Raw genomic sequence first — 13,955 nt, 5'->3', positions numbered from 1 at the left:
TAAACATCAAAGCTGTAGCAGCAAACAAACAACACTAAAGTGAAAAACTAATAAAAAGCTAAATAGAAATTAAAAGAAAAATACAAAACAATACATGAATGTATTGAAATTTCTGTTTAAATAAAACAACAAAAAACCCACACACGAATAACAGCTGAGTTAAAATGAGAAAATTTCCACTATGGAAATTGCTGAAATGAAATTCACGAGAACGAATTAAAAATCAAAACTAATGATAAATATTAAAGTAAAATAATACTGGACTAAACATCCCTGAAGACACGAGTTTATTTTATGTTTATATTTTTTGTTTACTGATCCAGTTAATGAACTAAGAAAAACAGTTTATTAAAACAAAACATAATAAATAAAAGTCAGAAAATGCATGCAAGTGTATTTTCAATGGTATATTATAGAGTTCAAAAACAGAGGAATTGGATATTTAAAATAACCAAATTATCCACCAGAGGGCAGCAGGAGATCAGAGGACTAAAATGATCTGCACCCCTAATCTTATGGCGGCTCCTCTTCTCTTTTGTTTCTTTCTACTGTTATCAGTACCTTGTCTGTTTTGCTTTACTCCTTTTCCTTGTCCTCCCATGTTCTTGCTTCCTGCTTTCAGGGAGTGACAGGAAGAACCAGGAGGTGCTGTTACGGCACTCCACTGTGACAGTTTAAGTGCTTCGGGGAAAAAAGAGAAGTTCTTTGTATTTCATCTGTGTGAAATTGTCACAGTTGATGTTCTCAGCCAGGATACAGATCCTTGTGGTGAACCGGTGTTTTTGGTGCTAAACAGGCTCTAAAAGGTGGTTGGTGGTTCTTGTGCAAACATCCCGTGGTTAAACGCACAGGTGATGTTCTGAGTCTGACAGTCATGGAGTTAAAACTACAAAGATGACATTCTGGCTTCCAGCCTGGATCCCAGCCTGAGAGCGGGCTGCTTCTGTGGTTTTTCTCTAAAGCAAAAAAATAAATAAAAAAACTTGTTCCAAATACTCAAATTACATTCAAAAAGTCACAACGCTAACAAAGTTGTTACTTTGTTTAGCTTTGTTAGCTTTGTTTGTTAGCTAGGTTGATCATATGCAAAAACTCTTTTACAGGGATTTTCCTCCATAGAGGAATTTTTGGTGTCTCAAGTTGTTTTGGCTGGAAATAATGACAACATTTACAGAATGTTAACACTTTAAAAAAATAAAACGTTAAATAAAACATATTTTTATTTTATTTTTTTAATCCTGTCCTCTCTGTCAGTTTTTGCAATCATGATTATGATCTAAATGCACTGCCTTTACTATATTGTGCTTATTTACCTCGTCACAATCCCGAAGGCCGATTATGAGCCAAGAAAACCCTTTTCTGTCCTATTTCTGCTATTGAATTTTATTTTTATAGCACTTTTCAATTCAAAGTAGTTTATTATAAAAAAATAAAAGGGTTGCTAAAAATTAATGCTGAATACGTTTAAAATGTTTACATAAAATAACACAAACACCCCCTGTCCTCCAACCACACTTTCAAAAGCTTAAAAAAAAAGTTTTGCGGATGTCACTTTGGACAGAAGCTTTGACCGCTGGATGGTCAACAGTGAATGAGAAGCATGATATTGCTGGAGTATATAGATCTTTTTACGTTAGTTGAAAAGTTGTAACCTCATCCGTCTCCTTCTTTCACTCCTTTAGCCCTGCTTGGCCCAGGATCAGCTGGCATTGTCACTGAGTGCGCTGAATTCTGACGCCCCGAGAAGCAGCAGAGATTCTCTGCACTGTTCCAGCGGCTATAGCACCCAAACAACCACCCCGTCCTGCTCCGAGGACACTATACACACCCACAGTGAGTACATTAAAGCACAACACTTCTTTTTATTTATACTAAACACAGCTCACTGTGCTGTTACGATTTTTTTGTTGCTGTTGTTTTTGTCCTAGAGATAATAGAAAATCTAATTGAGCTCTTGATTAAAAGCTGTTTGAACCAACTATATGGCCGAGACGAACAACATGTGATCCAAATACAAACTAAAGTGGCAGCAGCACCGCCAACAATAAAGCAATTAGATGTTGTGTTTATTATGAAAATGGAAACCCACTCTCTCATGGAGCCATAACCTTGGTGTGAATTGCTGCTTGTCTGGCTGAATTTCTCGGATTTACCCTTTAGTGGGTGTCATTTCTGATTTCTGACAGTGAAACTGACTCTCTTGACCTGCCTGCTGTTCACTTGTTTTTCTGTGCTTTTCTGGTGTATCAGCTCATCTTTACTTCTTTTCCTGTTGTATTTCTTTGAGTAGTTTTGTGTTTTCTTGGTTAAACTGCCTTCCTTCTCTTCCAGCTGTAAAGAGAGATCCTCCTATCTATGGTAGGTCTCTGACTGCCTGTATATCAGCCTGCCTGTCTGTCTGCTTATGTCACGTCCAACATACCATTAAATCTACTTTTGGTTCATCTATTAAAGATCTTACATCAGTTGAAAAAGCACTGTATATTTAAAAGAAGCAATAAACGTTGTCCTTATTTTCAAATATTAGAATCTTTTTGGCAACGATAAAATTATTAATTTTGGTGCCTGTCAGGGCACTTGTATGGCCAATTTTAATAACCTAATCATTAGTGGCTGCAGTTTCCTCCTGTTATCTCAGTTATCACGCACAAGGAAAGTAGAATCTCTCTTCTCACTTTTACAGTGTTAGTGTTACAAAACATAAGCATTTTCTAGGCTTCAGGACTGCGATTTTAAACATCAGCAAATTATTGAAGATTCACTTGTGAAGCATGGTGCCCAGGAGGCAACACTTCTCTGGATAGTCACTTCTTGCTTACCCAGCAGATCCTTTAAAATAAATAAATAGATAAATAAATAAAGCTTCTTTTCTATCAAAGTATAAAGTGATGTAAAAATTGGCTAAATCTTGTGGCACTGCTGTGAGGGCATCAGGCGGACAAGCTGACATTGTTTATTTTACCCATTAAGTTAATTAATACATTTTTGGATACAGCGTTAATCCAGGTATGGAATTTATTTATTTATATATTTTTTTAGCTTAGTCACCCAGCTTATAGGAGACTGAGGTTTCTCCCATCACACTTGCTTGCAAAGAGAAGACATTAATTACTCACATTTCATATTTCTGGTGTTGATGCTAGCAGATGAGAAGCTGTCAGATGCATTTAAATTACGTAGTCCCTTTTTTACTTAATTTTGGAACCCAAAATAAACAGAACATTAGAAACAAATTCAGCTGCTTTGTCTGTAATTTACTTCCTGTGTGTGTCTGTGTGTGTGTTTGACCTTTTCAAATTTAATGTCGTTGCCATGAATTGACGTCTGTTTTTAACCTTATTATTTGGAACATTATACTGGAGTTTTGCATGCGTTTTAAAAGTAATTGGGTTGCATGTTGCCCTGTTTTTGTTTGATAAGAGTTTCCACAATGATGCATCCCCTAATTGTTCATTCACAAACATGACAGTGAGTCACTGATGTGATTATGTGCTCCTGCTGTTTCTGTTGTTTGTCTGTCAGGTGAGCAGATGAGAGCCCTTTACAAAAAAAATTAAAAAAAATGTCACTGAGATAATCCAGAGGTAATGAAAGGTCTGCCTGAAAGCAGAGCAACTAACATTTTAACATTCTCTCTCCATCTCTGCAGTCGACTATGAGTCCATCTCTCTCCACGGAGACACTGACTCTATCTCCTTACATCACCTCTCCCACGGCAACAGCCAATCAGATTTTGACAAGTCATCGACCATCCCAAGAAACTCCGACCTCAGATTCCAGTACCGGGAGTTCATCCACTCCAAGCGTCCTGCCTCTACTGTCAGCCTATTGGCTGAGTCCAACTTGAGTGGTGTGTCTAATCGCCAGATGCCGTCCCACACGGCAACCATCAGGCGCAAACCTTCATCTAAGCCGCCTTTTCGCAGAGGAACAATCAGTGGTGGGGTTCCCATCCCCATCTCCACCCCGCAGGTTCCACTCAAAGCCCTCGGCGGAACCAACGGAAGCGATGAGAACGTTTTCAAAGTGCCCTCTTCTGTAGGTTTAGGTCACAGTAAACTCTGCACCTCCACCCAGAGCCTTAGTGCTTTACCACCCTCCTCCTCCCCCTACTACCAGATTGTCCCAGGCCAGATGCCCATCCCAGTGCCTGTACCCACTGTTCCTTCACTGCCATCTGAGGGAGGGAACAGTGTCAAACAACAGCAACAGAGGCAATACCAGCAACATCAGCAATACAGTCAACCACAGCAACAGCACAACCAGCAATTCCAGATTCAACAGTTACAGCAACAGATTCAGCAGCAACAGTTCCAGCAGCAGAAACAGATTCAGCAGCAACAGTTACAGCAATGGCAACAGATTCAGCAGCAGTTTCAACATCAGCAGCAGCTGCAGTTCCAACAGCCCCAGATTCAGCAAGCCCAGCAGCTGCAGCCTCAGCACGATCAGTATCAGCTGCAGTTGAACCAGCAGCAGAAACAGAAGCTGTTCCAGCAGCAGCAACAGCAGCACCAGGCCTACACTACTCAGGCAGAGCCCTCCGGTGTGCCCAACAACATCAACTACCAGCCCCAGGCTCCTCCACCCTCCAGCCAGGACCAAAACCCTGAGAAGGTCACCCTAGAAGAAGAAGAAGGAGATGGAGGAGGCAACAGAAACATGGTGACCCTTCTTAGAGGAGTAAAGCTCAGAAGGACCATCACCAATGATCGCTCTGCCCCTGTCCTACCCCCTCCAACCAATCACAAATGACGCTGACCAGCAGATTTTTATTTCTCTGCTAAACTGTTAAGTTTAGTTTGGTTCTGAAGAGATATTAGAGTGTGTCAGCACAGAGAAAACTCAAACACACTTTGAAAGTGTTGACAGATTGATTTTTTCCGCTGGAACTCAACATTGCTTGTTTTATTTTATAAATTTACTTGATTGCCCTTTTAAGTTTATGTTGTAAGCATTTTTGAGACTTTTCTGTTGTTGCAGCGACCGTCTTTTTGCCTTTTTTTTTTTTTTTCATGCATTTTGATTGTGGATAAAGTTTTTGTGTGACTCAGTCTTACAGAAAGAACTTTTGATTTGATTATTTTAGTTGGTACTCACTTCCTGGTCAGAAAATGTAACTAGGCAGAACAGGAAGCTGTTTGCGTCTTCGGCCTGGCTGTGTTTGATTTGCTTTCTGCCTAGTCTCCCAGGATGACGGGGTTTATCAGTAGTTCAGTGGACTCACAGTGGTTGAACCATAATCGTGGAGTTTCAAATTTACTGACTCGGGGTCAGTGATTGTCTGGTGTATTTGATCTGAGTATTTTGTTGGTTTCTGGTCGTCTCAAAGAGCCAAATGCTAACACTTGTGACTTTGCATCTGGCTTTAGATTTAAATAAGGTAGAACAAGAAAGAGTTTGAGGACACAAGGACTGGGTTTGAGAGATATATATATATATTTTTTTTTAAGTGGCACATGGTCTGAGGTCACTTGGTTGCTCTTACCTTAGATTGGAGATTTGTGCCACTCCTGGGACTCCAAATGTTTCCTCTGAACGTGAGAGTTTGTGGAATACAATGAAAAATGTTACTGTTGGGAAAAACTCTGGTTTGCTGTGTAAATAAGCATCAAATTTTTTAGAGCAAAACTCACAAATAGACAGCGGTTTGTTGGCAACTTTGAGGCAACACTGATGTTTCAGAAGAAGTGGCTTGACAAATGTGGGTTGCATTTTTGCTAAACATAGCTGGCTATGATGAGCTGAACTGTAGAACAAAACTACCACAGGGGACTGATGGTTTGAATGTACTTTATAAGGTAAACGCTGCCATGTTCCAAGACTTAAGTGAACCCCCTGAGACCACAGAATAAAAAGTCTTTAGATTTATTTACACAGATATTTGCATCAACAAGAATGCTTTAAACGTCATTTTGTTAAAGAGATATTGTGGACAAGATACTACATGAATACCAAGAAATAAGTTTTTGGCATTTCTTGTTACTTGGTGACCAACATATACATTAATTCAAAACAACTTTAAAGTAATTGTTTGTAGTTCTCTTTATTTCCACTATTATTGGAACCCACAGAACCTATGCATCGGTTTATTCTGGTGTCTTCTGTAAATGCATGACTGAATCTGGGTGGTTTGTAGGCCATGTCAAAAACTTAGGCTGTTTTTATGAACCACCTACTTTAACATAACTGCAAAGTTTCCCAGCCACACGAGGCAATGTAGAGTGATAATTCATGTTATGTGGCTTTGAAGTCCACTTGATGAGTGTGCATATCCTGGTTACAATATTTTAAGGAGTCTACCTTGTTGTTGTTCCCCTGTATAGTTATAGGACATCAATGATGCTGATTTAAGCACAGCTAACATGTTGGCACGAGGAACATTGAATAATACAGTTTCATTCACCAGTAGTAAAAGTTATGCTGAAGTTATGTTTGAAGGGCATCAGGAGCAGATGTAACTTGACAATTATTTCGATTTTTAAAAACAGTTATATTATTATATAAAATGTGAGAAAACCATAAAAAATGTCTGTCGTTTTTCTAAATTACTCAGATTATATTAAACTAAGTTATTTTTTCAGCTCTAGTTACAGGTTTAAAAATTGTTTTTGAGTATCAACAAAGATTTTGTGATTTTTCCATATTGACTATTGGAAAATTCAGAAGCTACTTATAGCACTATGCTTTTATCATTTAGACAAACATTTTTCAAATTAGTTTCTATAAACAAAGGATCTGCTATATTCAGTGAAGTTTAGGTTTTGCTTGAAGTTTTCAATTCAACTCCACCCACTGAAAAATCTCTGAAACATTCATTTTAACTGATTTACTGTAATCAACTTGGATAAAATGCTGCTGAGGCTCAAACTGTCGTAACTTTAAATTAAACATTTTTTCTACAGAGTTTGGTTGGACTGAAATAGCTGGTTCTATTTTTTCTATTATTTCTATTTTTGATCTTTGTTCCAATTTGGTAAAATGTTTACCTCTGCTAATCATGACCTTCTAAATCATATAAATCTCTTTATTTTATTTTTTATTCCCTGTTTTGTTTTTGTTTTATTTTGTTTTTTAGTTTATAGTCCTTTAAGTCACACCTCAGATGTTTTCAGTAATTAAACAGGAGTTTTGTCTTCTGATGCACTTCAGTCTAAGGCCAGGAGAAATTGGGAGCGCTCACTTCCTGTGCTTGAACCAGAAAAATATAGCATCAAGTGCAGGTTAATAAAAGTTGACTAAAGAAATAATTTGTAGCTTAGCATATTATACCATGGCAGCCTCCTGACTTGGGTGTTTCCTGCTAATGCAGCTGCTAAACCGATGTGTTGCTTCTAAAAGTTGTCCATCTTCTTCATTTGTGAGCTGTTAGCATGTTGGACTTGGATTGTCCTCAGTTAAAGATTTAGCGAATTTGACTGTTTAAATAATTTTTGTTGGAGCAACAGCTGATTACTTTTATAATAATTTAATGTGGTAGTTCTTCTTTTGATTAATCCAACAATAATTAGGTTTATAAAAAATCAGGAAATGGCACAAAACAGCCAAATGTCCAAAATCCATAAATAATCAAATTATAATCTTAGAAATCAAAGAAAAAGTTTTTTTTATTTTTTTGTGTGTGTTTGGGGGTCTTTTTTTTTTTTTTTTTAAATAATTGATTAATGGATTATTAATTTTTCCACATTGTTTTAATTCTTAGCTCAAAATTTTACATTCTAATCATGATACTTTCTACCAAAATTATTCCTGAAACTGCTGAGACGACATTAAAGCAGGAAAATTTAAGTTAATTCAACTGGTAATTTTTTTATTTTGGTTCGTAGCTCCTAATTTCTTTGGTGCGAGGAGCTCTGGGCCTCAGTATTTCTAAAGTTCTACTTTGAAGCTGCCTGTGAGAGACCTGCTGCATGCTGGGAAATGCAGTCTGCTCTGTGGTCAGCTGGTCCTGGTCAGTTCCCGGAGAGACTTGTGTATTTTAAGACTTCCTGCAGCTTCATTCTGATTCGTCTTTAAGCCTCTCTTTTTGATTGGACCCAATGAGCCCCACAGCAGTTGTGTATGTATATATTAGTGCTTCTATTCCTGGGAGAGATCTAAGTCTATAAATCTATATAAAGATGTACGTATACGTATTCTGATTGTACCTTTATTTTGTTGATTTATTATTGATCTGATGACGTGGTTGGATCTGACGCTGCCAGTGATCGTCGCTCATCATATTTTTTTTGTAGAAAAGCTTTAAAGGAGGAAACCCAGTGAACTTCCAGGTCTTTGAGGATCTGATACCTGATTGGACATCAGACTGTTAAGCAAAAGGACTGAAAGGACATCTAGATGATATAAACCAAGAGAATGTAGACATGTTCTGTTCTTCATCTTTTGACGCTCGCTGTGGGATCAACAACAATAATAATAATAATGCTGATGCTGATTGGTTCTGGTATTTTTTTTTGTTTGTGTTCTGTTTACTGTACTCTTTGCACCTGTAACAGTATAAATTTACTGTAGGAGTGCTCTGTTTCTATAAAAAGTTCAATATGCAGAAAACTGAAGGACTGCTGACAGCTATTCATAGAGCTGAAACTCTACAAAATAAGCAGTTCTGATACCTTTGGTCAAACACTGCAAGTAAACATTCATCTTTTGTTTTTGTCTTTATTTTTGTTGTATTGCAGCTACTTTATCATTTACAGTACCAGCCAGCACCTCCTCTAACTGAAGTGCTCTCACATGATCCTCTGGGGTGGTGTGGGGCACAAATACAAAATCCTTTCCACGGAGTACAGCGAACACACTTAACAGTGTCCTCAAAAGGGACCCTTTACGCTGTTCCTTATTTTATGCCATTTATATATTCTGTTAGTGGGGTGGATGTTAATGTTAAAAAAATGGCCAAAGTTTCAAATAAAGAGTTCAACATTTTTACAAGTAATCACCAAGAGCCAAAATCACAAAGTGCTTTAGTTCTTTTCTACTCTTACAACTGTATGATGTCATTATTAGCATATATCCCTACTGTGGTCATCTCAGGACAGAAGCCCCACCCACATCAGAAGATATGTATCCTAAAGGGGCCCTGTTCTGCGTATTTGTTTGCCTCACTACAGAAGCTCAGCAAGATTTATCCTGTAATGTTCACACTGCCATGCAAAAGCAGTGGTACCTGTGCTTCTGTAGGACCAGTGTAGTGGCGGACGAGTAAAAAGCGATTACAGTTATGTTTTTTATTGAATTTATTGAAAGGATCCTCAATAATCTGAATGATGGGCAGTAAAAAAAAAAAAAAACATTAAAAAATGCCTTTTTGTAAAATCAGATGATTTCATTGTGTGATAGGGAGGAGGAGAATGGTGGAGTCGTCTATAACACCTTAGGAGCGAGGATATGACCACTTATTTTTATTTTCATGGTAAAGTCCAAACTGCATCCAGGATGCAAATGGCTATATTATACTGCTGACACAACATTAGCTCTTTGCAAGCATCTGCACGGACAGCATGCTAACACAAAGGCAGCAAACAGTCCAGTGTGATGCCAAAGCTGAGTGTAAGCTGACCTGAGCCTACTGGCCTCATTTTCAGCAGGTAACAAAAGCATTGGGGCCTCAGGTCCTACCTGCACGTGGTTGGTAATGGCTTTGAAGTCTTATCGGGCTGGTTTTTGGTTTTGTGCTGAAACTTGAACACTAAAAGGAAGATCATGTGTTTGTGCTCAGTAGGATGTTTGGGTGGGGCTGCAGCTTAACTTTTATATTCCTAACTGGTTATCATCTTACACTGAATTTCAGAGCATGTTATGGACTGACACAGTAATGTAACAACACTGGCTACTGGGAGGCTGTTAGCACTCATCCTAGCTAATGCAAATAACATTCATGACCTCAGGCAAGATGAAGAGGAAGCATGGGTTTGCTGGCAGGTATTTTCCTCAGGTTACACCCACACAGGTGACTTTGATAAGATAAGATAACTCTTTATTGTCATTGCACAGTCATAAATAGTACAATGAAACTGGAAAACTGTCCCATGTCGGCACTATGTACAACACGACACAGTAACTTAACTTGGCTGCAACTCCCCTGAAGTCTTCACCTGTAAGCATGACTACTGCATTCACAAGAGTATGTGTTGTTATTGTTGCAGTGGAAGCAGTTGAACTTGGAATTTAGGCGAAAGTTGAGGTAAAGATGGCAGCAGCTGTGGCTGCAGGCTAAAGCAGTAACTCTGCTCATGTTGTCCTTTCATACAGCACTGAGTCATCTTCTAATCTTTGTCTTTTCTTTCTTCTTCTGCTCCCCCTGCTTTGTGTTGCTCAGAGTCATCTGATGCTCAGGGGCAGCAGGTGGGAGGCGAGGGACTTGAATTAAAGACACATGCATTTTTTTTTTTTTAAATCTTTGTGAGAACAGTTGTTGGTATAATGTATTCATTAACCCCTCTAATCCCAGCCTAAACCAGACTCTATTATGAATCCTGAAACCGAGACCAAACTCGCAAAAAAGCGCTTTGAAGATTTGAAGTCAGCACAGTCCAGACCCGTTCTTCTCTTTAAGAGGTTCAAGATGATACTTGTCCACATAAGCATACAAAACACACAAAAAGACAGGTGAGTTTGTCCACTTGTAAGGAACTTAGTCACTGTTACATAAAACCTTGAAGCTGTGACAGTGGTGAGTCACGCTGACCCAAATACCGAAGGAGGCAAACTCTGCCCAGTGAGTCAAAGCCCACATCACAGTGACAGTGCACAAATCTCTGTGTTACACCAGTGTTGCAGCAGATGGAGTTTCTCTCTGTACCAGCAGAGGATGCAAGAGACCAAAACAGTATAAAGCTTACCCTTTACATGCACCTCTGAGAGTAAACATGCTTAATTCTTTTTCTTTTTTCCTGTAATTTCACCTCCGATTCTTTGCGTTTCCTGCTTCACACTGTCCAACTTTGTGTTCTGAATACCACAATACTGAAAATAAACTTAAGGTATTATTTATGTTAAAATATACTCCTAATGATTAAACTACATTTTTAATAGTGAGACAGTCTGTGAGCAGCACTTTAGATACTGTAAGTAAAAGTTAAAGCCATCCTGGTACCTCGTATATCCCACAGTATTTAATATACTGTATATAACATGATCCATCCCTTTTCTTCCATTTATTGAATTTCCGGTCACTGTGGGTCTGGAGTATATCCCATCAGTCACAGAGTGAAGGGCAAGGATCACCCTGGACAAGTCACCAGGCTGTCTCAGGGCCAACACACAGAGACCTCTCATTATGAAGTTTTGAGCTGAGGTTTGTCGCTATTTTGTGTTTAAGGTGATTTGATCAGACAGAGAATGTGAGGAACACTGCAAGCTCATATCGCACAAGCGATATGTCGATCACAAAACTGTTTTATATTCCTTTATTACCCCTCAGCCGCAAAAGGCTGATTATGCGTCATCGTCATCCTGGCGGGGAGGTGACGTGGACGCCCAAGTTTGTGAATGCGATAACTCAAGAACGAAATGACGTACATGTTCCAAATTGTTACCATAGCTATATCTACTGAAAATCTTGAATGTGTTTGAGTCTTAGTGACCTCAGTCTTAAGATCAAGGTCATAGGTCAAGTTTTCTGAAAATCTTGTGAATGCGATGTAGGAATTTCAAATTGATACCATGGGTACATCTATTAGTAGGCTGAGGGGTAACACTGGCTGCTCTCAGTATTTTTATGAATCCCAGTGGAAATTCACTAAATCAAAATTCACAAAAAACAAACAAACATTTTATTAAAAAACAAACAAACTGAAGATAGCACCTCAACCTGTCAGAAAAAGTGTTAATGCCCCCTGCTGGCCATTACATTTCTGAGCTCAATTAGTCCATACTAAAAACAGATTTATCTCTATCCTGTTAATACTGCCATCTCATCAGGGGTTTTCAGCTTTTGCTAGCATGCTCTTTTTTTTTTTATTCAGTAAGTTGATGCTAATCGTCCCCGCTTGATGAAAGCATCATTATCTTCAAGAGGTTCCCCCTCTTTGTGAGAGAGAGAGAGGATTGAGGCTCGTGGATCGTGCCGAGTTGTTTGTTCCTTTGTGTGTTCTTGTTCATGGTTTTGAAGTAAAAAGTGTATTCATTAGGCTGAAATAACATTTTATGTGAATGTCCTGATGAGTCATGGTAAATGGATGATGGTGAACATTCAATCAGAGCCGGTGACTCATCCAGAGTGAAATGAGCTACAGCCTTCCCTGCGCTGTAGCACAGACACTAAAGTCCTTTTATCCTCTTCCAACAACACTCAGCTGGGTTCCTGCTGTGGATGTACAGAAAACCTGAAAGATCTCCACATATCTTTTTCCTGCTACTTGTTCTGCACCTTTTTTTTCATCCGATTTTTCCGAATGAAGCCCAGCTGATACTGTATAGTTTAGAAAGTGTCTTAAAGAGATGCTTAAAAAAACCTAATAAAACATCTCTAATCACTTTAATAAAAACACTTGTGCACCTGCATATACAGAATTATCCACTAACACAGTGTATGATATTCTAGTGCATCCCATCCTGCTGATACTTTCCGGATGTTAAATGTAGGCAGCTGATCTCAGAACAAAAACCCAGCAAGGTATTTAATCTGCAGCTCTGTAGATTAAACACTTTGCTGATAACAAAAGTCATCGGTCATATAGGTCGGAGCCGACAGAATGGCTTCAAGAACTCATGAAACCACTCGTTACTCACAAAATGTATAACCTTGATATGACAGGCTCGAACGGAACATAAATACGAGAGTGCAGTGAACACAAACCTGAAGATCATAGACTGCATATAAAAGATAGACATAAAACCACAGTGAGAAAAACATTAAAAGCTAATGCTAACAAGCTCAATTAGCAACCAGCATTTGTAAACTGTATCAGTGCAACACATACACAGATCTGCTACCTTAAGAAAGGCTTCAACAACACCAAGACAAATGGGGAGGTGAGATGAATTGACACAAGTAAACCTTAGTAGACAGGTATATGGTATAGCTGCACACAGTGGCACACCTGTCCATCAAAGCAAGCACATGTCCTTAAGCCTTAATAAAAACCAAAAAAAGCTGAGTCATTAAAAACAGTCCCCGCACATACAGCTGATAATAATGGAAACATAGCTGCAAGGAGTAGAAAGTGAACATTTCGGTTCTAAAGTGACTTACTTTGGGAGCCACCCTTTTCTTTTTTCTTTTCTTTTCTTTTCAGCATTTTTTTGGGTCCAGACAGATTCATGATTTATTACCTCAAGTTTCGCCTCCACTGCAGGAAGACCTTTCTTTGATTTTGACAGCATGATCAAATTTCACACGATGTGGACAAGCACATCAGGGGAAAAACAATAAACAATAAATGCAATTTACAAAAAAAGCTGGATCTGAATTTAAAATCTGAATTCTGAATATTTAGTCTGTTTTCCTGTTGATGTTTGGCTTAACTGAGATTATCACAATCATCTAATTGATAATAGGGAAAAACAATTTTATAAAGCATAATAAAAATCCGTGTTTATTACTTTTCTGATTTGATAAATTCATGTGTCTCACAGAGACAAGGGTCAACAAGGTCCTTGAAATACTTTAATAAAGAAACAAACAGTTGGGCTTTGTGATGCTTACAAAAAAATTGATGCTGAAGCTAAACCTCTAAGTTTAAAGTCCACCGAGGAAAAACCAGAAATTAAGGAAATAAAACATATACCAAAGACAAAAATGGTTCAAGGAGCTGTTATTAAAAATATTACAGATACAAAAACGTTTGCTCTGTCTGTCAGAATAAAGTTGAAAGCAGTTTGAGATATTCAGTCCTCTGACTTCCAGCATGATGTCTGAAGGTAATCATCATTCTGGAGGATCGTTAAAAATGAATTTACAATTGTCTGATTGCCCACGCCATTTATAGAGGATTACTAATGACATTTTCAAT

General features: G+C 38.3%; 1 protein-coding gene across 4 annotated transcripts in view; it reads left to right on the top strand.

Moving 5' to 3' along the window:
• Positions 1–13,073, top strand: part of mtss1 (MTSS I-BAR domain containing 1) — an 80,430-nt gene extending 67,357 nt beyond the window's left edge. For 3 of the 4 annotated variants that reach the window (XM_085160459.1, XM_085160461.1, XM_085160462.1), the window contains 3 exons: positions 1,683–1,833; positions 2,332–2,358; positions 3,650–13,073. In XM_085160459.1, the coding sequence (XP_085016585.1) occupies positions 1,683–1,833; positions 2,332–2,358; positions 3,650–4,755 (1,284 nt within the window). In that variant the 3' untranslated portion in view covers positions 4,756–13,073. The remainder of the gene's footprint in view (positions 1–1,682; positions 1,834–2,331; positions 2,359–3,649) is intronic. The other variant, XM_085160460.1, reaches the window with a different exon arrangement.
• The last annotated feature ends 882 nt before the right edge of the window (positions 13,074–13,955 follow it).

The sequence above is a fragment of the Neolamprologus multifasciatus genome, chromosome 5, assembly GCF_963576455.1.
Source record: "Neolamprologus multifasciatus chromosome 5, fNeoMul1.2, whole genome shotgun sequence".
NCBI lineage: Eukaryota > Metazoa > Chordata > Actinopteri > Cichliformes > Cichlidae > Neolamprologus > Neolamprologus multifasciatus.
This window is presented reverse-complemented; position numbering and strand designations above follow the sequence as displayed.